The 26,143-nt window shown below is 39.9% G+C and overlaps 1 protein-coding gene across 1 annotated transcript; it reads left to right on the plus strand.

Moving 5' to 3' along the window:
• The first annotated feature begins 275 nt into the window (after positions 1–275).
• LDHB (lactate dehydrogenase B) lies at positions 276–23,747 on the plus strand. Its single transcript, XM_021690600.1, has 8 exons — positions 276–424; positions 3,290–3,424; positions 11,121–11,238; positions 13,277–13,450; positions 15,076–15,249; positions 18,631–18,748; positions 20,939–21,062; positions 23,379–23,747. The coding sequence occupies exons 2-8, from the start codon at positions 3,296–3,298 to the stop codon at positions 23,544–23,546; spliced, it is 1,005 nt and encodes a 334-aa protein (XP_021546275.1). The 5' UTR covers positions 276–424; positions 3,290–3,295; the 3' UTR covers positions 23,547–23,747.
• The last annotated feature ends 2,396 nt before the right edge of the window (positions 23,748–26,143 follow it).

Genomic DNA, 26,143 nt, shown 5'->3' on the forward strand with positions numbered 1-26,143 from the left:
AAAGCTGACCTGGGATGCAAAATAAAATTTATTTCTATTTGGACTAAATGTATCCAAACGAGAGCGTGAGAGTCCAAAACAGTCAAAGCTGGGCAAGTTTTAGAAATAACGGGGCCTCTGTGTTGAAGTCCGTAAGCCGAGAGAGGCTGTAGAGCTGAGACCGCCCTTGCCATCAGAAGGTGACCTCCTCCTGTGGGCAGGGAGAAAGCGTGTGCACACTTGAGCCCTTGTCCTTGAAGGGGATTGAGCGAGACGAGGGGAGGGGTAGGCGGTGATCGGGTTTCCAATCACAATAGAGGAAGCTAAGAGGCTGCGGAGTGGGTGGGCCCCGCCTCCTCCTCTCTCCTTGCAGATCCTGCGCCCGAGGAGACGCACGCAGCTAACATTGTCTTCTTCGCGCGACTCTCCCCGCGGGTTCTCTCTGGTAGGTTTCAGCCCAGGCCCCTGAATCCGGGTTCGCGGGCACCCGGGTGGGACGTGTAGGGGAGTCTTTTCGTAGCAACACTGGAGAAAGGACCAAGAAGGACTTCTGCTTTCTGGGGCCTTTAGCCCCGAGCATCCGGACTCGGGCCTTGATTCACTCCCAGGGTTTGGGGCGGCAGGCCGTGCCCTCCTCTGGGGAACCGAAGGCAGAGCCAAGGGGCTGCCATTGCGCCCCAGGCCTTGTCCTCCCCGCCACGGAGCTCGCCTCCAGCCTGTGCTGTATCAGGGAGGGAGACTTGTTGTATTTGCAGCTAAAACCGGGGTTCTGCATGTCCTTGATGGGTTTATGGCGGCCGCATCACCTCAACCCCCCCACCCCCACCCCGTGCCTGCTGGCGGGACCCCGGACACGTGCTTGAGGAATTGAGCTAGGGGCGGGAAAGGAAACCGAGTACCATGTGAGGGCTGGCAGGTCTGGAGCCTGGGTGTTGGAATCTACTTCCAGGGTAATGGACAAGTGCCCCTGCTTCTGTGGGGATGCGGGTAACGGATGATCTGCAGGTTTGGCCTTGCACTCCAGTTTTGCCCGGATACAGGCCTGTTCTTTTCTGGCCTCTTTTCTTGATGCTTTGGGTGCCTTGTTTACTTGGCCAGCCTTGGTGTTGAGAGTAAGGAAGGTCTGGAATTTTCCCTAGAGACCTTCTCCCGGGAGAGCTATGGTGGCTGCCCTCCCTTGTGACCGGCTGCTCTCGCCTCGGGCAGCCTGCAGAGAAAGGTGGCCTGTGGGCGGCGAGCGACCCCAGCTGCAATTAGGGCCTGGGGAGAGGGGGCCGCGGAGAGCGGGAGAGCTGACACTTGGTTAGTGGAGGAATCAGATGGCAAAACCTGGCTTTTTACAAGGTGAAAATCGGGGGGTGGGGGGTAGCCTGCAAAGAGGGTCTTTGTTACTGAACTTAAGGCCCTAGTTCGTCGGCTCATTTCTAACGATTTACATCCGCAGGGAGGCGGGGGACTCTCTCTCCCTTCCCCCAGGCGGGGGCGCTGGACCTGAGGGGGATGGAGAGGACCACGAATCGGAGATTTTGGCCCTGTTTTCCAGTCTTTTCCCCTGCAGCCAACACTCGGATCGAGGCACAGTCCTGCATATATAATAGAAAACATTTTTTTCTAATTTCTTATAACTCTATTAAAGAAAAAAAAAATTTAAGCACTTTTCTCCAGCAAGATCTGAAAGAAAATATGTGCTGGCTTGAGCCTCTAACTGTGGTTTCTGAAGGTTCCAGAATCACTTTAGAAGGTCTGTCCGAAGGACTAATGTGTATATAGCGACCATTTCTGGATTTTTGTTTTCCACTGCTTATTGGATTCTGTCTATGAGGCTCTTAAACCAGCTAACGAAAATAGACTTAATGGAGAAAAAATACGCAGCTTGTATCTCGGCAGTCTTCTGATTCTGCTCAGAATGCAGGACGTGTGTGAATTTCTCTGTCGGGCCATTTGTGGAGGCTGTTGCGCCGGGCTGCCCATTTCTTTCTTAGCGTTCGTGAGAAGACTGCAGATGGACTCTGCAAAGTCATCTCTAAATTTAGTTCCTACAGATGGGGGGGGGGGGGCAGTATTTTTTGGTGGAAAAATAGCTATAGAACAAAATAGTTGTTACATAGTTGTGTCTAAATTCAAGTACTTTATTCCAATTTGGAGTCTTCCAAACTCTTACTTAACATATACAGTTACTAAACTAGTAAACTTCTGTTACTTAGTCCATTGCAAATGAGAAACAAAAAGGAGACTAGAAAGCAGGGCACAGTTTGAAATAGCTGTAAAAAGTAAAGGGAAAACGAAAATAATAATGGATGACAATTACAAGTGATACTTAAATAGGAAGAAAGGGCTTAATTATGACCTGTACCCTCTCTGTTTAAGGCAGGGCAGTTTTTTGTGTACAAAAAACTATTTTGTGTACAAAACTGCCATGGCATTATGAAGGTTCTTTCATTAATTCAGTAACTTTTGCCATTTTAGTTATCCAGAAAATGTACCTGATTATCTGATGGCACAGATAAATTTGGTGTTAGTATATGGAATGTTTTCCAACAGGTTTTCTTTTCTTCCTTTTTTTTTTTTTTAATGGCTGGAAAGAAGCTGATTCAAAGGTTGATATTCCCCTAATGTGACTCCCTGAAAGGAAAATGTATTAAGTGCATGCCCACCTTCCAGTTAGCTTCCAAGGTACACTGAATGGAATCTAGAGTAATATTTCTGAAGATTTTGCATCAACATTCATCACCATTTTCATGTCACCGTATTTATGAAGTATACATTATATGTCCAGTACACTGACCGGTTTTAAGTAAGACTTGAAGTAGAAGAACCAGTCCCTATCTTCAAAGAGTGATAATAACCATTAGTAGTAGAAATTATATTCATAACTGGCTATTAACTCTTTTAACCTGAGCTTAAATATGGGTTAGTACAGGGCTCTAATTTAGTTTGCATAGTTACATAGAAGTTCTTTATGAGGGGAATGGAAAAAAGTGGGCTAATCTACATGTAAATATTCATGTCTTTTGGCCAATAAATGAAGAGCCACAGACAAAATTGTTATAATTTGTTAAATACTACACAGAATCCTAGGCTGAAGAGAAGAACCCAAATTCTAATGGCTTCATGGAAGTTTTTGTTTTAATTAAATTCTCCATTAAGTGGGTTACCTGGTGTTTTAAAATATATTTTGTGCTGGAGAATATCATTAGGCTCATTTTCAACTGTGCTGTAGTTCAAAATTGCAACAGTAACATTTTATGGATTATTCTCTTTGGGTTTTATATGTGGGTGTTTGTATAAGGTTTTGATTCTTTTCTTGCAGGGCACAATGGCAACTCTTAAGGAAAAACTGATTGCACCAGTTGCAGAAGAAGAGGCAACCGTCCCAAACAATAAGATCACTGTAGTGGGTGTTGGACAAGTTGGTATGGCGTGTGCCATCAGCATTCTGGGAAAGGTACATTTCAAGAACACCAGACATGATAATTCCAGTTTATGTATACAATCTTTTTAGGCACACCGGGATTTTATTGTATCTTTAAAAGATTTTTGTTTTCCTGAACAAGTTTATTTATTTTTTTAAAGATTTTATTTATTAGCACGTGCGCATGCGCACGCACGAGAGTAAGAGAGAGCACACAAGTAGGGGGGAGGGGCAGAGGGAGAGGGAGAAGTGGACTCCCTGTTGAGCAGGGAGCCTGACTCGGGACTCGATCCCAAGACCCTGAGATCATGACCTGAGCGGAAGGCAGGTCAACTGACTGAGCCACCCAGGTGCCCCGTTCCCTGAACAATAATTTTAAATAAGTTATAGACATCATGACACTTCACCTTTAAGTACATGAGCACGTATTTACTGAGAACACTCTCCCTATATGACCACAATAGAATTACTACACTCAGAGAAGTTAACATTGATATAATACTAATATCTAATATACAGTACCTAGAGTTAAAATTCTCCCACCTGTTTTATAGTTTCTTATATCTGTTTCCACCCCAATCCAGAATCCTATCTTTTATATACTTGTCATGTCTCTTTCATTCTTCTTTAACGTGGAGCTGTTACTCAGCTTTCTTTGTCTCTCACGTCATTGACATTTTTGTAGGGTGCAAGTCCCTTATGTAGAATGTCCCTCAATTTATGCTGGTCTGATGTTTCCTTGTGATTAGGTTCAGGTGAAATGTTGGGGTGGGGTTATGACTAGGCGATGGCATCACAATAGGGGCACGTGATGTTCCACTTTTTCTTATTCCTGGTGGTGCCCAAGGCGCCCTGGGTTGAAGTGATGAGTGCAGGATTTCTCCACTGCAAAGTTCCCTTTACCCTCTATAATTAATAAATAATCTGCACAAGGGCTCTGCGAGGTTGTGGAAATGACCTAAGTCCTTCAGAGTCCATTTCCTAATCGGACATGAATTCTCGCGTAATCAGCGCAGTTCTCAGCATCGGGAGATTTAACACCGATGTCATGCTGCTAGCCCCTTCCACTGCTGCAGACTTTTTTTCTGTATACTTCCACAGACTTCCGGCTTGCCTTCTGTGTGCACCCCATGTAGGTCAGGCCATCGCTTTTTTTAGTCTCCACGGACTTTTGAGGAAAGAGGCCCTTTAAATTATTTACCTCACTGAATTGATTCCTTGATCTTTTTTTTTTTAAGATTTTATTTATTTATTTATTGGAGAGCGAGCGAGAGAGAAACAGCATGAGAGAGGAGAGGGTCAGAGGGAGAAGCAGGCTCCCCGCCGAGCCGGGAGCCCGATGTGGGACTTGATCCCAGGACCCTGGGATCATGACCTGAGCCTAAGGCAGTCGCTTAACCAACTGAGCCACCCAGGCGCCCGATTCCTTGATCTTTTTAAAGGCTGCTTTAAGTGTAGGAACCCTGCCCCCCTAAAAAAAATGGCTGCTTTGCCTTCAGTAGAGGACACTGTCCCTTTGTGCCATATCTGAAGGCTGCCTGAATAAATGCCTCGCCAAAAAAGTTTCTGTTTGCAAAGCTTAAATTATCAAGGAGCAAATTTTAAGTCTTTACTGAGAAAAAGCTATCAGAGAAATCAACTAAAATATGTAGTACACACCGATGAAGGTTTTACTCTTGCATTTTTTTTCTAGCTAGTATTGACTAGGTGCTTATTTATAATAGCTGTTTCCCAAATCACAGGGAATTTAAGTAATCATATTTAGTGCTCACTGTTCATGCCAATGAAAATGAAAAATATTCCAGCTTACATTTCTTTTAAAACATTTATTGAATGTATACCACGGTGGAAGTGCTTTAATAAAAGCCTTCATTTTAAACAACAACCTCAGAATGGGAAGTGTTCATATCCTGTTTTCAGATGAGGTGGCTGAGGTATAAAGAGATTAAGCAGCCTGCCCACAGTCACACAGCTGAAGTAGTAGAGCTGTGTTTTGTTTTTTGTTTTTTAATTTAATTTATTTTTTAAGTAAATTCTACCCCCAACGAGGGGCTCGAACTCTCAACCCCAAGATCAACGTTCCATGCTCTATCGCCTGAGCCAGTGAGGCGCCCCCATAAAGCTGTACTTTGAACCCAGGCTCTGGACTCCTATCTATATTGGCTCCAGTTTCTTTTTATTCCAAACTAGTATCTAGGCAGTTAAAAAAAATCAAGGTATTAGTGAAATACTAGCTAAAGATATTTCTTTTCTCCTGCTAATCTCAAAACTTAGACATTTCAGGAAAGTACATCTAATTTATCATGACTCTATAAGGAGTACCTCTGTGGTTTTCATTGTTAACTTAAAATCGTCTTCGGTAAATAAACTTGCGGTTGTACTCATGTTATGTAATACTTTGGCCCAATTCAGGTGCTTGAGAGAACAGACCCTGCTGCTAACACAGTAGGAATCTTCCAATTTAGATGCCATGAGGGAATGACTGCCTTGCTCAAAGACCATTGTACTAATTAAAAATGTTTAAATCTTATTTTAATGGGTGAAGATTAAAGTGCTTCAAAATTGTTATTAATGTTCGGGGATTATAAACCCTATTAGTTTCATAGAGGAAGGAAAATAACAGTGCCCTACTCTGTTGGGGGTTTACATATTACTCCATTTACTCCTTCCCAAAAGCTGGTGGAGTATTGTCATCTATATATTACTGTTGGAAAGAAACAGACTAGAAAGGTGAAGCCACTGGGTGAAGATCACATAGAGCTACTAAGTTCCTGATCCGGTCTTTGAGTCCATCATGGACTGGTATGCTTTACAGGGAGTACACATTGCTTTCTCCCCAGGAAGTGAGCCAAGCTGGGGCATCAGAGATAGAGGTTGAGGAGGCCCACACCTTTCCCAGGCCCAAGAAGGCAACTGAGGCCCCCAATACAATGTCCCATCACTACAAAAACTCAATTACATTTGCTTCTCTTGCCCACTCTCCCCAGCCTCATTGCCTTCAGATGAACCGTCGTAAGCTTTGATAAAAACTGTAGCTCCTGTACTTAAACTTTCCAGTAGTTTCACGGGACACATAGACTGTAGGTGTACATCAAAATCAGAGATGGCAGAGATGCCTCCTGCCTGTCTCCGAGCAAGGTGGTGCAATGCGCAACTCCAGGGGGCGCCATTCACACAGTACCAGCAGCACCTTTACCGTCTGTGACTTCATCGTTTACCATCTGCCCTCCTTCTCCAAAATACCTAGCTCATTTCTGCTTAAAACCCTTTTCCTTACATTTTTCTTTCACCTGGAACGTTCTACCCTAGACCATCAGAGTTGACTTCTTCCTCTTTCGTATCACAGCTTTGTAGGCAGACAGTCGCTGACTGTCCAAGTAAACTTCCTTCCTGGGAACTTTAAACGTCACCCTGCCTTATGGTCTTTGTAGCACTGTCATTGTCAAAAATCATCTGAAATGGTTCGCTTAATTCCTATTCCCTTTCTGGGACATTCCATGAGAGAAAGGACTTGACAAATTTGTTCATGACTATGTTCCTAATTAGTAGAGTAATGTCGGGTGCATTTAGTAATAAGTATGTGTTACGTAAATAAATCCTTCTGCTATTCCTAATAATCACTTATATTTTGTCAAATTTTGATCATGGCTTTTCCTTTCTCGTGGCTTCTATTGCCAGGTATGATTCCTGTCCTACTACCCATCACAGGCTCTGCATTTTGGCTGTGAAGAGGGGGCTCTGAGGTTATCATAAACCATTGGCCTCTGTGTCCCGCTGCCTTTGAGTCTCTGTTTTCACTCAAGTCGACTAGCCACATTCTTGTGGTAGAGACGCAGCCTAAGAAGGCTCTTCAGAGCAGTGTAACTACAGACTGACTGTGAAGTAGTTTTAGCCGTGCAGGCCTTGGCTTAAAAGTAGGATGTAATTAAAATTTCATCTTTGTATAAGAATTGACAGATTAATAAAACGGACTGAAAGCCCAGAAAAAGGCCCAAACAGTATTTAATAATATGATAGAAGTGGCATTCCGCACATCACTGAATAAAAGGTGCTTGTCTGTTTAGTTCATTATTTGGAAAGAGTTACACCTTTTCCTCCCACAAAATTTCATGCAGATGAAACACTTGGATATAAAAATGCAACGATCAAATGCTAAGGCATCGGTGGTAGTAATTTATTGGCTAAGAGGGTCAGGAGGCAAATAGGGCCACCTCTGGTCCACGTAGGACTTTAGATTAAAAGATATTTTTGTTGTATGTTAAACAAGTGGTCAGGTTCAACAGTGATGTTCTTGCCTTCTACCTGACCTTAAGCCTTGCTGTTTCAAACTACTTTGAGTATGTTTACAGGGTAAGTGGATTCACAGGCTTTACAATACAGGTATTCAATACAATCAGGTATATTTACAATACAGGTAATATATAAACACCTGCTTTTTGAAAGCTCATGTTCCGCCACTTTGCTTTTACTGAAGACCCCCCATAAGTAGCTATTTCGCTAACCAAAAGAAATCCCAGGAGGATTTTCCCTTTTACCTCAAAAGGGTAAAAAGCAAAACGCAGCCAGAGGTTATTTTGTTATGGAGGCAGCACACACCCCAAGCAGTGGGAGGGGCCCCACCAGACTCCTTCCCCAGGAGGTAACCGCACACACTCTGCATCTCAGCCTGAGGCTGCAGGAGCTTTGACCTGCGTAAGCATCTTGCTTTACCTCAGTTTATTTTGTGCATCTGTTAGCAAGATGTGTCTTAAGGTATCAGAAAAGCCTAAGAGAGGGGCACCTGGGTGGTTCAGTCAGTTAAGCGTCTGCCTTCGGCTCAGGTCCTGGGATCGAACCCCGCATCGTGCTTGCTGCTCAGCAGGAGCCTGCTTCTCCCTCTTTCACTCCCCCTGCTTGTGCACTCTCTCTGTCAAATAAATAAATAAAATCTTAAGAAAAAAGTCAATTTGCTTTTCTATGGTATCAGGAATGAACATGTGGAATTTGAAATTAAAAACACAATACTATTTTTTTTTCTTTAAAGATTTTATTTATTTATTTGACAGAGAGAGACACAGCGAGAAAGAGAGCACAAGCAGGGGGAGTGGGAGAGGGAGAAGCAGGCTTCCCGCCGAGCAGAGAGCCGGATGTGGGGCTTGATCCCAGGACCCTGGGATCATGACCTGAGCCAAAGGCAGACGCTTAACGACTGAGCCACCCAGGTGCCCCCAAAACACAATACTATTAAAAAAAAGAAGAAGAAAGAAAGAAAAGCCTAAGAGAGGTTATTGGGATCTGAGAATTTTCAAAAATTTCCCATATAAATTAATGGTAATTGCTGCTTCTGCTTTATGCCATTGCTGCTTGCAAAAGGTTTGGTAGGAACATTCTACTTTAGGATAGCGGGGGAAACCTGCGTAGGAATACCGAAGGAGATTTATTTCAGTCAAACAACAGTGCTGACACTTAGTCATACATCTTCTGTGTTGCCTGCCTCCACACTTGGAGGATATTCAGTTGTGCAGATGCAGCTAAATTCAGTGCTACAATTATTTTTTTCAAGTGCTGGATCTCTTCCTTCCTTGTCAGCTGAGGATGCACTTGTCAGCCAATTCTCCACACCCACTGGCTGAAACAAAAGACGGGATCTCAGATCCTGTGACATCCTTTTCCACTTAAGCCCGAAATTGTTTTGCCATGCTGACTTTAGCAGCACACATGTTATATGACTAAAATAAGAGTGATATTCCTAGTGCTCAGTACCTTGACAGAACATGATGGCTATTATTAAGTTATAGTGTACTAATCTAGGGTTTATTTTTCATAAAGATTTTATTTAGTTATTTGACAGCAGGAGAGAGCACAAGCAGGGGGAGCAGCAGAGGGAGAGGGAGAAGCAGGCTCCCCACTGAGCAGGGAGCCTGATGCAGGGCTCGATCCCAGGACCCAGGGATCATGATCTGACCTGAGGGCAGACGCTTAACCAACTGAGCCACCCAGGCGCCCCCAACCTAGGGTTTAAAAAACACCAATAAGGTTTGTGTGATCTTGTCAGAGGCTGCAGAGGAACAATACCATTTAAAAAGTATCAAAACATGTTTTTAAATAAAACTTGTAGAAGTTAATGCCAGTATTTGATATGTGTGGAAATGAGGAAACAGTTGCTAAGTAATCCCCAACTCACGAAATGGTCATTGCAGAAGTAAATCTGTTGCTTGGAAGTGAGAGCACATTTGGAGGCTCGAGTCTCAGAAACTCACAAGCAAGCCTATTATAACTCACTTCTTGAGACTAGCAAGCCACTGATATTCGAGGTCTGGACAGTGCTCATCTCTTGGCTCCCACAGGGAACGGGATCTGCTTTGGCCAGCAAACTAAAGTAGGTCAGGTTTTCTTACCGGCTTCTCCCTCTGCTGGTCAGTGCCTTCGAGATCCGTCCTGTTACACCCTAGCTACTCTACCATTTCCTTCAAAGTGCCTCTGAACCTAATTACCTACACTTTTCCTATGAACAAGCTTCTCCTATATAGCTGATCACACTATCCTTAGAAGAGGTATCTTCATTTTTAAGTGGGCTTCAGTATTGATATATCCTATTAAGCTAATTATTTTGCTAATAGCCCTAAAAACAGTAAAGGCAAGGACTCTAGTGAAATTTCAGTAAGAGGGATAACTACTTTTTATAAATTTTGCAAATTAATGTGTTTCCGTAAGATAATGGAATTTCAAAGCTGAAAGGTTGTTTGGATGCATCTAGACGGACAACCTATCCGCCCTCCCTTATTTTTACAAGAAGAGTTCAGATACTTGCCAAAGAGAGTACTGTGTATGACTGTAAAGGTTTTGTTTTCTCCCACTCTTCATGTAGAGATATAGAGAACATACAAAAATAAGACATGTTACATATAAAACATTCTATAGAATATGTTAAATTATGACTCTAGATCAAAATTAAATAGTATATTTGTTGATTTAGACCTTTATTTTGAATGAGTGGCAGAGGATGACAACTGTAATAGAAAACAAGAGAGCTCAGAGACTTGGGTTGATCACAGGAGAATCTGCTAGTCCTGGACCCCACCATCCGTAGGATACCCCTTCCATTCCCCCATCAAGACATGCAAGTTGGCTCAATCCAACCTGAGGTGTTCAGGCTTCAAATCCTACTGTTTGCTCAAACTATTGATGGTTTAAACCAAATCTGCCCTCTGAAAAACCCTCCAGACTGGAGGTGATTTCAGGGATGGACACTGCCCAAGGTGGATTCTGGGTCTGGGTGAGTCCACCACCCCTCATTCATGGGAAGACTTAATCCTGAGACCACTATTGAACTATTGGTTTCACAAGGAATCTTTGTCTACATACTCTTAAAGTGATTTGTATCATGATCATTGAATCCTAGTTGAGTACTAGAAGGTGAAATTTAGAAAAATCAGTGTGTTAAATACTAATAGTTCATTCAAGACTTTCTCATGCAGTTGTTTAAAGAGCACGCCTAACTCGTAAAATTCTCAAGGTTTTTAACACTTGGTGCTTAGCTGTTTTAAAAGGGTCTCTGTTTAGGGGGCATCTGGGTGGCTCAATCCCAACTTAGGTCTCATCTCAGGTCCTGATCTCAGAGTCATGAGTTTAAGCCCTGTGTTTAAGTACATACATACATACATACATAAATAAGCGTCTCTGTGTTGGGTTGTGAGCTGAGGTATGCTAGAGTGGCTTAGGGTACTAACCCCTGTTCTTGTATTTCTAGTCTCTGGCTGATGAACTTGCCCTTGTGGATGTTTTAGAAGATAAACTCAAAGGAGAAATGATGGATCTGCAACATGGGAGTTTATTTCTTCAGACACCTAAAATTGTGGCAGATAAAGGTAGTTACATTTCATGCCCAGAGTGATCTAATAGTAGATACCCTCACTCCGCTATAAAATTAGTCTTCCATCCTGGTGAATCTAATATTGGCAGTTTTTCTTTCCTTCTCCCTCCAATTCATCCTTGAGGACAAACGCAAATATTACCCCTATATAAGCTTCCCACGTGACTTCCACACATTTGACACATAATACTTTAGGAAATCGCATCATAATGCTTGTTTACGTGTGTCTGAGAACAGGAATGTTCTAGACTCCAAAAAATATTTGCACAAAGTAATTTGAGTGCTTTAAAGAAGCTAAATAAAATTCATACTCTAGCTGTCTCTGTTCTGGATGAGCACATTTATGCAGTGATACTACCACCATAGCAGGGCTGTGTCTAAAGATAGAAATGTGGACCTCAAAATAATTCCTCCTCCTCTTCCTACTGGCTGTTATTCATTGAATTATTAGCATTCTGGGTACTAGGAAATTTTTGAATCTCACATTTTACCTCATTTCACAACAAACCTATGAGAGGTAGGTCTTCCCCATGGTATGGGGAGGAAACTAATAAAAGGTACAAATAACTATCAAAAGTCACTTACAATACAGTTTATTATGTGACTCATCCATAGCAATTGCGTCTGATGATCACATCAGGTCATAATATCTATATTTTGGGAAGTGACGCACTTCCTTGAGGAAAAAATATTCTCCAGAGAAACTCAACTGCTAAAAGTGAATAGGCTTCCTTAAAATACTGAGTATTAGAAATCAGTTTCCAGCCAAGAATAAACACTTCTTTGCCTTCCTTGCCCTTCATAGATTGGATTAACATAAGCCTAGAAGTGTCCTTAAGTCCTTTTTTTTGTTGGAGGGGTCCCTGCTGGACTTTGGACTCACTGTTTATGTTTTATCAAATTACTAGCAATCGAATATTCTAAAGTCAATAGCATTTTGAATTTCTTAGCCAGAAAGGGCCCTCTTTATTTCCTTGGTCCATTCTTTGAGCTAGTTTCATGGTTGGATTAGCTCTGTGTAACTCAAAAAGGACGAAGCCATTTCTCTTGAGAAGAGCATTATACTTCAAAGCCTTATAATTAGAATAACGGAATTCTTGCATACATAATTCTTACATGAGTAGTTCTTGTATATAATATTTTCATAAGTTCTAGAAGCTTATGGATGTTTAGGTTTCTGGAGCATATCATAGATAATATATATATTTTTTATTATTATGTTATGTTAATCACCATACATTACATCATTAGTTTTTGATGTAGTGTTCCATGATTGATTGTTTGCGTATAACACCCAGTGCTCCATTCAGTGTGTGCCCTCCTCAATACCCATCACCAGGCTAACCCATCCTCCCACCCCTCTAGAACCCTCAGTTTGTATTTCAGAGTCCATTGTCTCTCATGGTTCATCTCCCCCTCCGATTTCCCCCCCTTCATTCTTCCCCTCCTGCTATCTTCTTCTTCTTCTTCTTTTTTTAACATATAATGTATTATTTGTTTCAGAGGTACAGGTCTGTGATTCAACAGTCTTACACAATTCACATACCCTCCCCAATGTCTATCACCCAGCCGCCCCATCCCTCCCACCCCCCACCACTCCAGCAACCCTCAGTTTGTTTCCTGAGATTAAGAATTCCTCATATCAGTGAGGTCATATGATACATGTCTTTCTCTGATTGACTTATTTCGCTCAGCATAATACCCTCCAGTTCTATCCACGTTGTTGCAAATGGCAAGATCTCATTCCTTTTGATGGCTGCATAATATTCCATTGTATATATATATACCACATCTTCTTTATCCATTCATCTGTTGATGGACATCTGCTCTTTCCATAGTTTGGCTATTGTGGACATTGCTGCTATAAAGATTGGGGTGCACGTTCCCCTTCGGATCCCTACATTTGTATCTTTGGGGTAAATACCCAGTAGTGTAATTGCTGGATCGTATGGTAGCTCTGTTTTCAACTATAGATAATATATTTTGATGAAGAGTTGTGTTTAAAGTACCTTTTTCCCCCCCTCTCCTTCAAGATTACTCTGTGACTGCCAATTCTAAGATTGTGGTGGTGACTGCGGGAGTCCGCCAGCAGGAAGGAGAGAGCCGGCTCAATCTGGTGCAGAGGAATGTTAATGTCTTCAAATTCATTATTCCGCAGATAGTCAAGTACAGTCCTGATTGTATCCTAATTGTGGTTTCCAACCCAGGTATTTTATTAACAAGAATTGTTTTAAGGTTCGCTCCTGTGAAGTTAAATGTTTAGGGTGTCTGTTTTATTTCGTTATTTGGCTTTTAAAGATTCTGTTCTAGGATTTACTAGCAGAAGCAATTCTCGTGTCTTCTGTTATTGGCCGCAAAAGAGTGGTGTTTGCAAAACAAATGGCAGAGTCCCGGGCCAAATGTTTAAAAAATGTGAGAAGAGTTATATATAAAACAGTTGCAACTGTTTGTTTCATCAGTTTGTTGTAGAGCCTAGAAGCTTTTTAAATTTTCTAGGAAGATTATCCTGGAATGTGTAATGAAACGTTTAAATGTGGCTTCAATTTGTAAGAAACATTTTAGCATTTTTGATCTTCTGTTGGCCAAAAAGTGTATTCTAGGGGCATTGAATTTGAGAATAGTCTAAAAGCCGTTAATCAGTCCAATTTGAAAGATAGAAATAGACTATTGATGGACAAATAACATGCTAATGCCAAATGTTAGAACTTAAAAGTTGCTTTTTTGCTAAATCAACATTTGCAGAATAAACATTAAAACTTCTGGTTAGAAAGAATTGCATTATTTAACCAAAATAGTCAGACTTCACTCTCTATTTCACACTTCTTTTGTCTATAATTTGCCACCAAACAGACTGTTTATTGGTGAGCATAGTAGATACATTGATAAAGTGGTAAAACTGTCTCTGACACTTCACATAGAGAAAGATTGTGAATCAGAACCAGGGATCCTTGGTTTATGGAATATTGAGAATTGAGAGCCAGCAAGGACAGATTATTTTAGTATTATCCTGTGCAGTCCTGCATTGGGGGTTAGTAAATAGCTCAGTCTTGTATATAAAACTTCTTGTAAATACATAGTGGCAGATAGACTTGGAGCAAGAGTGACAAATAGCTGGCATTTGGGAAGTTGCTGCATCCCGTGCCTGAGACAGACAGACATTAGCTCATTATACAACTTCCCAGGTATAGCTTCAAAGTCTCAACTCCCCGGGGAGTCACGCCCACTGAATCAAAGTTGCCAAGGAAGAGGTTTATAATACCCAGTCCAAAAGGACCTTAAAATACCTTAACCAGTGTCTATATATGTGTGGAGGTGGAGACTGCGAGATTAACCTCTTGCCTTCCTTGTATGCACATTTTCTCCTTTTGATGGTTTAGCCTATAAGTGCTGTGATTCTGTCTAGCCCAGCAGGTTTTACTCTTTGAAGTCTCAGGGCGTGCCACACCAGAATAAAAGTTCTATCATAGAGGTCCTTTCATTAAATACTACAAAATGTAAGTCCCTTGTATTACCACAATTGCTTACTGAATAGTATGTTGTGCCCAGGAAAATTTTATAGTAGTATGCCTTAGTAATTTAGTAACCCAGGGCTTTTGGGTTATGATGATAGTCATTACCATTATGGAACATTACAATCAGAAGGAACTTATGCGACCATGGGTTCTCTTCCCTCCATAATCTCTGAACTGTGTAAAGTCAGAGTATTCACGTCTTAATGGCTACATCTCAGGCTGGAAAAGTTGGGAAGGAGGAAGCTAGGGCACCTGCTAATTGACACAGCAGTTGAAATCAGTTTTGATTTACTTACATATATTATTTCTAAACGTTTTAGTGGATATTCTCACATATGTTACGTGGAAACTAAGTGGACTACCCAAGCACCGTGTAATTGGAAGTGGGTGTAATCTGGATTCTGCTAGATTTCGCTATCTTATGGCTGAAAAACTTGGCATTCATCCCAGTAGCTGCCATGGATGGATTTTGGGAGAACATGGTGATTCAAGTGGTAAGGAAAAAAAAAAGTAATATTCCAATGTGTACTTATGGTATTATTCTTGTCATTCTGAATTTTTTTAATTTTACATTATTTTCACATAACTTCACATTACAGATAAGCAATTTGGGGGAGAATACTTTGATAGTGACTAGGTAGATATGTATATAGTCCTCACCAATTTTTTGCCTACTAAGTTTAGTATCCATTGATAATTCTTGATTAAGTAAGTTACTACTATGATAGTTGTCAGACACAATATTCAGTCATTTCTTCTATATTTATTGTATTCTACTGTAAAAGAAAGCTTTCTCTTCCTCATTTATGTATTCATTTATATCAATGTGCACTCAGATTTTTATTTTATTCCACAAATGTTCTTTTACCATCTTTGTAATGCAGAAATTGTCCCAGATTTGGCAAGTAACAGGCTCTTCAGACTGGCTCCTGTGTCTTTTTGACATGTCCCAGCATTTCTTGAGCCCTGGTCTCTGGGACAATAAAGTGTGCCATATTGGTGTTATCCTTCCCATTTCTCTGCACTAGAGCATCTCTTTCTCCAATGAGCCCTGTTTCTTTCTAAGGGGAATGGTGTTTAGAAACCAAGATCTGGACATAGGTGTGCTCATGCTCCTGATATATCTCTGCTTCTAGGTCTTTCCAGGGAACATAGGTATTATATCTATCATGTTTATTGAAGTGGGAATAAATTGGGTAACAAAGGGTTTTACATAACCAGTATCTACTATTCTATAGTGTAAAATAAATCTTGCTTTAAATGAACTCTGATTTTGGGGCACCTGGCTGGCTCAGTTGGTAGAGCATCTATCTGACTCTTAATCTCAGGATGTTGAGTTAAAGCCCCATATTGGACCATGGAGCCTATTTAAAAAAAAAAAAAAGGATAAAGTAAATGAAATCTGATTTTTAATAAACCATTAATAACTATCAGTCATTTAAGTAGTAAGAGACCATTTGGAAAATACCTCAAATATTTTCTTTAGGAATTTAAATAGAATTGTTGGACATAAATTAATCATTGTAAAAAGACCAACATTGAAGTTATATTGCACTTCTGTTTCTTTTACAATACTTTGTTTTAAAACAGTTAAGGGGCACCTGGGTGGCTCAGTTGATTAATCATCCGATTCTTGATTTCGGCTCAGGTCATGATCTCAGGGTTATGGGATGGAGCCTCATGTCAGGCTCTGTGCTCAGTAGGGAGCCTGCTTCTCCCTCTCTGCTCCACCCCCCTACTCTCTCTCTCTCTCTCTCATAAATAAATAAAATCTTCAAAAAAAAAAGAAACAGTTAAAACACCATTTATTTACGTTAATGTCTCTCTTTTCATTTAAGTTAATATTTCTGTTCCATGGTGCACCTGGCTGGCTCAGTCAGAAGAGCATGTGCCTCTTGATCTTGTGGTCATGAGTTCAGGCCTCATGTTGGGTGTAGAGATTACTAAAAAAAAAAATAAACTTTAAAGAAATTTTTAAAAAATAAATTAATATTTCTGTTCCAAACAATTTTATGTAAAAACATTTATGAACAATTCTGATTGTATCTTATAACTCTTAAGCCTATTTATTAAATGAAAATACATTGAATGGCTAATGGTGTAAAACTGTAATTATCCAAAACACTTTAATAATAACGATAATTTTTATTTTACTAAATTCATATCTGCCTTATATGCGAGGAACTATTTTTTCCTTAAAAGGTTTAGGTGTAAATATTCTTTTGATTTTAATGAGGGTGTGTAATATGATTTTAGTAAAGAGTTTGCTATTGTATAAGACTTTGGTCTTAAAACTATTGCATCTGTGCTATTTTATAGAATAATGCTAATTTTTTTTCAGGCATATTGTGCCACATCATTCAAGAGTTCCTAATATCCAAGGATTTGTTTGAATTTATGTCCTATATAAAAAACTCAATGTCTAGTGTGCAGCAAAAGTTCAGTCAGTGCTAGTTATTACAATTGTACCATTATTAGAACCACAGATCTGGAGGTGATATTACATGTCCTCTAGTTTAAGGCTTGCGTTATAATCAAGAAAAAAATGAGGCAATGCAGGCATAGTGGCTAGTGGCTTGTTAAAGCCACTAGCTAATTAGTGGCACAACTACAACTAGAATCATGTCTTCTGACTCCTATCCAGTCTTCTATTCACTCATCACTGTGTCATTTTTTTCCAAAACACTGTTCTTCCTATTTCCACATTGACCTGTATTGTGTACATGAAATGAAAGAGAATGAAACCGTGCTCAACCCTGGCATGTTTATGTAGATTCATAGTTTTATCAAACTAGCCTGAATTCTCAAAAGTTGTGGACTTAGAAGAGAGTCTTATTTGGCCACGGGCAGTTTTGCCCTTCATAGCCGGTTTTAGCCATACTAGACTTTACCCCATGCTTTTGCTCCTGTTTACTGAGTTTACAATGCTCTTCTCTAAAGGTCCATACATTAGAGGAGCCATACTTATATTTCAAGGTCCAATTCAAATGCCTATTTTTTTGTAGCTCTTCCTGATATCCCTTTGCCCCTAATTTAAGTAAATTTTAATTTGTGTTTTATTATGCTTTCTCCATACCCCTGTGGTAGCTCATTCCATTGCTTTAGTGTCCTTTGCCTGTTTATCCCAGTAAATTCTGAACTCATCCACAGCACAGAACATGTCCTTATTCATTTTTGTATACCTGCATCTTCAATATATACTTTTGGCTGGGTTAGAAGGTATTAAGAATAAGTAAGGGTGTTCGGATGCATCAAGCCCTCCAAAAGACACAGTTGATGTTAGAGAACACCTTTGCTGTGCCTCTGGAGGCATTCTTGGAAAGAAATATTCAATCCAGTTAAGACCAGAAAAATTCACTGTAGTTACTACATGGAGTTTGTTTCGAGAGATAGACTGGACTTGGGGAATGAAAAGAGGTAACTGGAGTATATTTGGATCTTACCCTAGAATTTATTTTATTTATTTTATTTTATTTATTTATTTATTTTTTTACTTCACTCCAGAAGAAAGGGCTTTATATAAAAAAATGAGGAGTGAAGCGAAAAATTTCTCAAATCAAACGTTTAAGATAGTCCAGAACTAGAAGCCCTTGTGATTTCACAAACCTAGCGGGAGGCAAAGAATTTCATATTCTCCGTGAGTATGACACAACAATTTTGTTTGGCACCAAAATGGTTGAAAGGTAAAATGTCAGCTGTGTGGCTGTTTGAAAGCATGTGTCAGCCTTTGGGGGAAAGTAGACTGGGTCAGTTGTCTTTGGAGCAGCTCCAGCGGGTATTCAGTAACTTGCCTCAAGGAGGTGAAATCTGAACTAACAGAATAAAAGATTTTTTAAAATCATGTCAGAAATACATGACATGTCCTTTTTCTCCAGTGGCTGTGTGGAGTGGAGTGAATGTGGCAGGTGTTTCTCTTCAGGAACTGAATCCAGAAATGGGAACAGACAATGACAGTGAAAATTGGAAGGAAGTGCATAAGATGGTGGTGGAAAGGTAAGTGGAAGGGGGCTTAAGATGATTAATTTTATCTAGATAATATTGTCAACAATTTCCATGACTGCCTGCTCAGGTAAGCTCTTAATATATTAAACATGCAGGGCGCCTGGGTGTCTCAGTCTGTTAAGCATCTGCCTTTGGCTCAGGTCATGATCTCAGGGTCCTGGGATCGAGCCCCACATCAGGCTCCTTGCTCACTGGGGAGTCTGCCTCTCCCTCTCCATTTGCCTTTCCCCAAGCTCATGCTCTCGCTTGTTCTCTCTCACTCTCTCTCAAATAAATAAATAAATAAAATATTTTTAAAAATATGTAGTAAACATGCAGCTGTTCTCTTCTGAAGCAAACAAGACTAACTTTATTGGTCAAACCTACGATATAAGTCCCCGGTAGGGAAAGCAAATGTTTTTCTGGAAAAATCCTATTATATAGGGAACGGGAGCAAAACATGGAATTAACAAGTGAGAAAGGCTTTCACATTGCCTCTTACTGATAAATAAGGTTGACTTGCCTAGAACCTGGACACTTTTAGTCTCATAATTGCCTAAAATAAGTACTTGCTGATTGATTACTAAAAGTGTTAAAGCTGTGCTGTATTTACCTTTCCACACCCAACTAAAGATGCCGCCCTCTTTTTTCTTTTTCCTTTTTCCCTCTTTTTTACTTTTTCCTGTGACCTTCATGCTTATAAAATAAGGTATCGTGGAATAGAGTAAAGAATACGGGCTTGAATTCAAATCATGACACTGGCACTTACAGAAGCCAATTAACTTTTAAGTTGAATCTCAGCTTTGTCCTCTCTAAAGTCATATGATAAAAATTTTATAGTATGACTTTATAGTCATACTATAAAAATTGAGTAAAAACACAGACACAATGCTGGTGAGCATTCCATAAACATCAGCTATTATTATTTGCAGAGAATTGTTCTAAGACTTTCTCAAACATGGAATTGTTTTACTTAATTTAAATGTAATGGTTCGTTGTTTTTTTTTTTCTGGAATTTGACCTGTGCATGGAGGGAAAGATTGTTTAAAAATGTGAAAGGGTCCTTAGCATTTCATTAATTAATCCCTTTATTTTACAAATGAGAAAACTAGGACTCACTCAGGTAATGCAACATGCCCAAGGTCTTCTATCCAGTGATTGCATTAAATCCCAATTTCCTAAATTCTCATTTTGGTTACTCCTGCTACCTCTTAAGGACCAGGGCCTTTGTGGGTTTCGAGGTGTAAAATTTATGTTCGGAAAATTGACAGGCAAGGTACCATCTTCACTCTGCTGTTAGGTTAGTCATCGTATTTTAGGTGACAGTACTAAGTGGGACCTCAAAATCAAAGTATATTTTGTCCTTAGAATGTGAAGGTCCTTCTATTTTCATTGTTTCCTGATTTCATTAATAACTTTGGAAATACTCATGTTAATGAATTTGAAGATTGGTTGGAAAAAAGTATGTTTTTACCACTGACTTTATAAATATTCATGCATATAATAAGCTATTTTGTTTTAAGATTTATTTATTTATTTATTTATTTATTTATTTTTAAAGATTTTATTTATTTATTTTGAGAGAGAGAGAGAATGAGAGAGAACACATGAGAGGGGATAGGGTCAGAGGGCAAAGCAGACTCCCTGCCGAGCAGGGAGCCCGATGCGGGACTCGATCCCGGGACTCCAGGATCATGACCTGAGCCAAAGGCAGTCGCTTAACCAACTGAGCCACCCAGGCGCCCTATTTATTTATTTTAGAGAGAGAGTGAGCATGGGGAGGGGTAGAGGGAGAGAGAGAAACTCCAGCAGACTTGCTGAGCTCTGAGCCCAACATGGGTCTTGATCTCAAGACCCTGAGATCATGACCAGAGCTGAAACCAAGAGTTGGATCCTTAATCTACTGTACCACCCAAGGGCCCCTCAATAATCTATTTAAATTTATCACAGCATTCATATAGAGCCTACTAGGTAGTGTTTCCAATTCTAAATATTTTACATATATGTTAACTCATTTAACAAGCTTATAAAATAGATACCATTGCTATCCTTATTTTACAAAAGAGGACACTGAGATAAGAAAGGCTTACTGAAGAGTACACAGTTTAACAAGAGAGTATAAGTCAAACCCAAAGAGTCCAGTTTCAATAACTACTGAGTCTGATTTCAATGATCTCTTTTATGATTTTTTTCTTTCTTTAGTGCCTACGAAGTCATCAAGCTAAAAGGATATACCAACTGGGCTATTGGATTAAGTGTGGCTGATCTCATTGAATCCATGTTGAAAAATCTATCCAGGATTCATCCAGTGTCAACAATGGTGAAGGTAAGATAAACTGTTACAAATATAATTTCTAGTATTCTATTCTTCGAATATATTTAAAGAAGGACAAGATGGTCTCAGTCTGCTTTTTTCTGAATCTCAAAGTTTTGAGGAAACTTCTCTTTTCTCCCTTGTATACTGTGGCAAATTAAATATCAACTCTTGAGTCTTTTGTGACACATTTTCAAAATATATATTATTTGAATAAGCATAATAGTTTTATTTCAAGTTGGGATATTATTCTATAGATTGTCTTTGATGCAGTACTTGATACCTTAGTAAATTTAGTTCAATTTAAAAGCTATAAAATAGGGGCACCTGGGTGGCTCAGTCGGTTAAGTGTCTGCCTTCAGCTCAGGTTATGATCTTGGGATCCTGGGATCGGGCCCCAATCAGGCTCCCCATTCATGCGCGTGCTCTCTCTCAAATAAATAAAATCTTTAAAAGAAAAAGCTATGATACTTAAGTAGAAATTCATTATTTTTCAATAAAATTAAGATTGTATTAAAATATTGTATAAGATAACTGATTTTCCATAAGTCAATGGCAGGGGTGAAAATGTAAGGGGAAAATGCAGTAGATTAAAAGAAACATGCAAAAGAGAAAGGTATAGAAGTATTTGATAAAGTGTGGTGTCAGGTGTTTTTGGTTTTGTTTTGTTTTTTTTTAATACTATAGCAAAATTTTAAAAGTAAGTATGGCAAAAATTGGATAACTGCTCAGTCTTGGAGTGCATATTTGGAATTTGTTTATCTCTACTTTGGTGTATGTGCAAAAATTTTGGAATTAAAAGTTGAAAAAATAGGGGTGGCTGGCTGACTCAGGAGGAAGAACATGTGACTCTTGATCTCAGTGTCATGAGCTTGAGCCCCACTTTGGGTGTAGAGATTACTAAAAATAACTACACTTTTTAAGAAAGGTTTGGGGTCGCCTGGGTGGCTCAGTCAGTTAAGCATCTGCCTTCGGCCCAGGTCATGATCTCAGGGTCCTGGGATGGAGCCCTACATAGGGCTCCCTGCTCAGCGGGAAGCCTGCTTCTCCCTCTGCCTGCCCCTCCCCCTGCTGTGATCTCTCTCTCTCTCTCTCTCTCTGAAAAATAAATAAATTAAATCTTAAAAAAAAAAGAGCATAACTTAAAAAAAATTAAAAAGGTTTAAAAAATATATTAAAGTAACTTGTTTAATATAATTAAATAATCCAATTAGTTGTATGGTTAAATTGACCCTGTGAATAAATTAAATGCTTTATAGAAACTGGTAAAGTGTTTTGGAAATTGTACTATTTATTTTAGCAACTCTTGGATGTTCTAGAAATCTTGCCTTTGAGTGGCTTCCAACTACTTATTCTGGACTAGTTGGACAGCTACCCCTGAAATTCCCTCCTAAACTAAAGAATTTTTAAAAATTTAGGATTTCATGAAAAGCAGCCCATTAAGAAACACATTGTAATGCAATTTAATTTGAAAACTTAGATAGTAAATTTTTTTTTTTAAGATTTTTTTTATTTATTCATTTGAGAGAGAATGAGATAGAGAGAGCATGAGAGGGGGGAGGGTCAGAGAGAGAAGCAGACTCCCCGCCGAGCAGGGAGCCTGATGCGGGACTGGATCCCGGGACTCCAGGATCATGACCTGAGCCGAAGGCAGTCGCTTAACCAACTGAGCCACCCAGGCGCCCTAGATAGTAAATTTTATTAAAGTATATCCAAGCAGAGATGTGTCGATAAGTTCAATAAAAAACTTACTACTCTTAAAAATTTCCACCCTGGGTGGTGCAGTAGGTTAAGCATCCGCCTCTTGGTTTCAGCTCTGGTCATGATCTCAGATCATTCTTACTATGATTTCATTTCTTTCTCGCTTTTTTTTAAGAACAGTTATCCAATTTTTGCCATACTTACTTTTTAAAATTTTATACATAGAATTTGCATATTCTATGTATAAAATCAAATTCAGAATGTAAGTATTTGGAAAACATGGGCCTGTATGTGTTGAAAATTAAAGAATGAGCTTGTGCTTACTATATTTCCTACATGTCTTTCTGTTTAAACATGGGATCTGTGATCATTCTTACTATGATTTCATTTCTTTCTCTTTTTTTTAAGATTTATTTATTTATTTATGAGAGAGCGAGTGAGCGCAAGCAGAGGGAGTGGCAGAGGGAGAAGCAGGCTCCCCGCTGAGCAGGGAGCCCAGTGCGGGGCTCGATCCCAGGACCCCCTGGGATCATGACCTGAGCTAAAGGCAGACACTTAACTGACTGAGCCACCCAGATGCCCCTATGATTTCATTTCTTAATCTAATTGTTTCTCTTGTTCTGTCAGGGGATGTATGGCATTGAGAACGAAGTCTTCCTGAGCCTTCCATGTATCCTGAACGCTCGGGGCTTAACCAGTGTGATCAACCAGAAGCTGAAGGATGATGAGGTTGCCCAGCTCAAGAAAAGTGCAGATACCTTGTGGGACATCCAGAAAGACCTAAAAGATCTGTGACTTCTGGCTTCTAGGCTGTAGAAATTTAAAACTACGATGTGATTAACTGTGAGCCTTTAGTTTTTCATCCATATACGTGGATCACAGTTTGCTTTTATCTTCCTAAATATGTGAATCTGGGCTCACAAAATCAAAGCCCATGCTTGGTTTAATGCTTGCAATATGAGCCCTTGAACAAATAAAATTAACTATTGCAGTGTGCTTCTATTTCTGGGACTCTTTCTTTAGTGACTTCTCAAAGATTTCAGTCAATATTTCAAATAATTCTCCCCCTCATAAAATGCCCTAAATTCTATCTATATTCCATTTTCTATATTTGTCCCTCCAAACAGCACAAACATTCTTTGTCACAGTATATGCCATGATTTTATTGTTGTCCCGAGAATATGATTACCCTTTTATTTTTAAAGACATAATTTTTTTAGAGCAATTTTAGGTTTACAACACAATTGAGAGGAAGGTGCAGTGATTTCCCATACACCGCTTGCCCCACACCTGATGATTTCGATGTCATTCACCAGATGGTACATTTGTTACAATCCATGAAACAACATTATCACCCAAAGTCCATAGTTTATGTCAGGGTTCACTCTTGGTGATGTATATTCCATGGCTTTGAACAAATGTATCATCACATATTTCCACCATTCTAATGTACAGAGCATTTCACTCCCTTAAAAATTCTGTGGCTTCCATTTTAAGGCTGCAACTAAAGATGGAACTAGAGGCAATGGACGGCATTTATAAGGAAGTCCATTTTAATTCTAGAGGAAGAACGGGTTTTCTAAAGTTGAAATTAACATTGTTGGAGTTAGTTCCTCTTGATAATGAAGAAAAATAAAAGTTAGGGCTGAATTATCCAGATCCAGGTTACTGGGACATGGCATAATATGGGAGTTAAGAGGGGGACTTAAGGCAGACTTCCTTTAACAGTTTCCAACTTACATATAATATTTAGGGGTCAGTTTAGGTAGTGTTGAAAGTGTGGGAATTGTCAGATAAACCTGGGTTTTAGTGCAGGTTCAATCACTGATTAACTGAGTTGGGGCAAGTTACCTACTTAGCCACTCCCAGACCTCAATTTTCTTACCTATGGAACAGTGATAACAATGGAACCTCTTTGATGAGTGTTGTGTAAATTCAATGAGAAAATATAAAACTCATAGCACAATACTTAGTCATAATAGTAACTAACACTTAGATAGTGCTTACTGTTTCAAGGCTTTACATACTATTAACTCATTTAAATTACCCCAACTATCTTGAGAGGAAGTGTTTGTCAATCTTGATGCTATTGGCATTTGGGGCTGAATGATTCTGGACTGCTGTGCATTGTATGAGTTTAGCAGCATTGTTAGCGTGGACCCATTAGATGCCGGTAACACCCCTCCCCCTAGTTGTGTCAAATACAGATGGCTGCAGACATGCCAAATGTCCCCCCGGGGGACGAAATCACTGCTCTAAAGTATTTGGATCCTCATTGTATAGGTAAGGAAACTGAAACATAGGTACATCGAGGTCACGCGGCTACTAAGTAGCAAGAGTTGGGATTCAACCCGGATATTGTAGCTTCTTAATCCCTCCCTGATCTTAAGCACAGTGTACTACATTGCAGTAAATGTTAGTTACTGTTACATTTTTCTATCTTTAGGGTTTATAAAATAGCAAAATCATTGTTTCATTTAATGTTCCGGCATGTTACGTTATGAAGGTATTATTCTGTATTATAGAAAGGGAGACAAAGACAGGTGTCAAGTACCTTTCTCAGTCACATTTCCAAATTGACTCAATCTTCTAATAAGGATCATACCTAGATGTAAGCAGGAAGGTTTTAGAAGGTGTGGGTGAAATATTCTCCAAACTGAGAAGTTACTTTGAGGCCAGAACATGAAGTAGGTGACTCCATACAGTTTAGTTTTATTCAGGGTAACCGACTGACGGGATAAGGAAGAGGATGATCCATAGCAGCTGCAAAGCTATTCTCTGCAAAATCCAGACCTTAGTCCTCTGACTTTATAGAGCAAGGGGATATACAGAAGAACACTGGAGTGAGATCAAAGGGTTCACATACACCTAATTGACAGCTAATCTTTAATTAGATCTCTGGGCACCACCTGTGCTTCAGGAAGAGGAAAGACTTTGTTATCTCTAAGAGATTCGTGGGAGACCAAAACAAGCCTCCCCCATTCTGGACTTGGCAGGCATTTCTGAGGTATATATATCAATCTCTAAGGGGCCTGGAATGTGTAGCCCCAAGAGAGGTCATTGAGCGAACAGGAACAAGATGGAGGGCCAAAAATGGAGTCAGTATGGTCAGCACCCCAGCAAAGGTTATTCATTGTTCCAGCGTCTATGTGAACGCTGAATTCGCAATAAGCCAGTAGTTTCCAAGCTTGGACTTCAGGGACCAGTTTAAAAGTTTTTAAACTTCATAGGACACCTGGCTGGCTCAGTCAGTGGAGCGTGTCTCTTGATCGGGGGGTTGTGAGTTCCAGCCCCGCACTGGGGGTAGAGTTTACTTAGTCAGGGATGGGGAACGAGTACGTGTGTTGGGTGAGATAGAGGGTCTCAACATAAGTTCGCCAACTTTTTATTTT

This window comes from Neomonachus schauinslandi, chromosome 5, assembly GCF_002201575.2.
Source record: "Neomonachus schauinslandi chromosome 5, ASM220157v2, whole genome shotgun sequence".
Classification (NCBI taxonomy): Eukaryota; Metazoa; Chordata; class Mammalia; order Carnivora; family Phocidae; genus Neomonachus; species Neomonachus schauinslandi.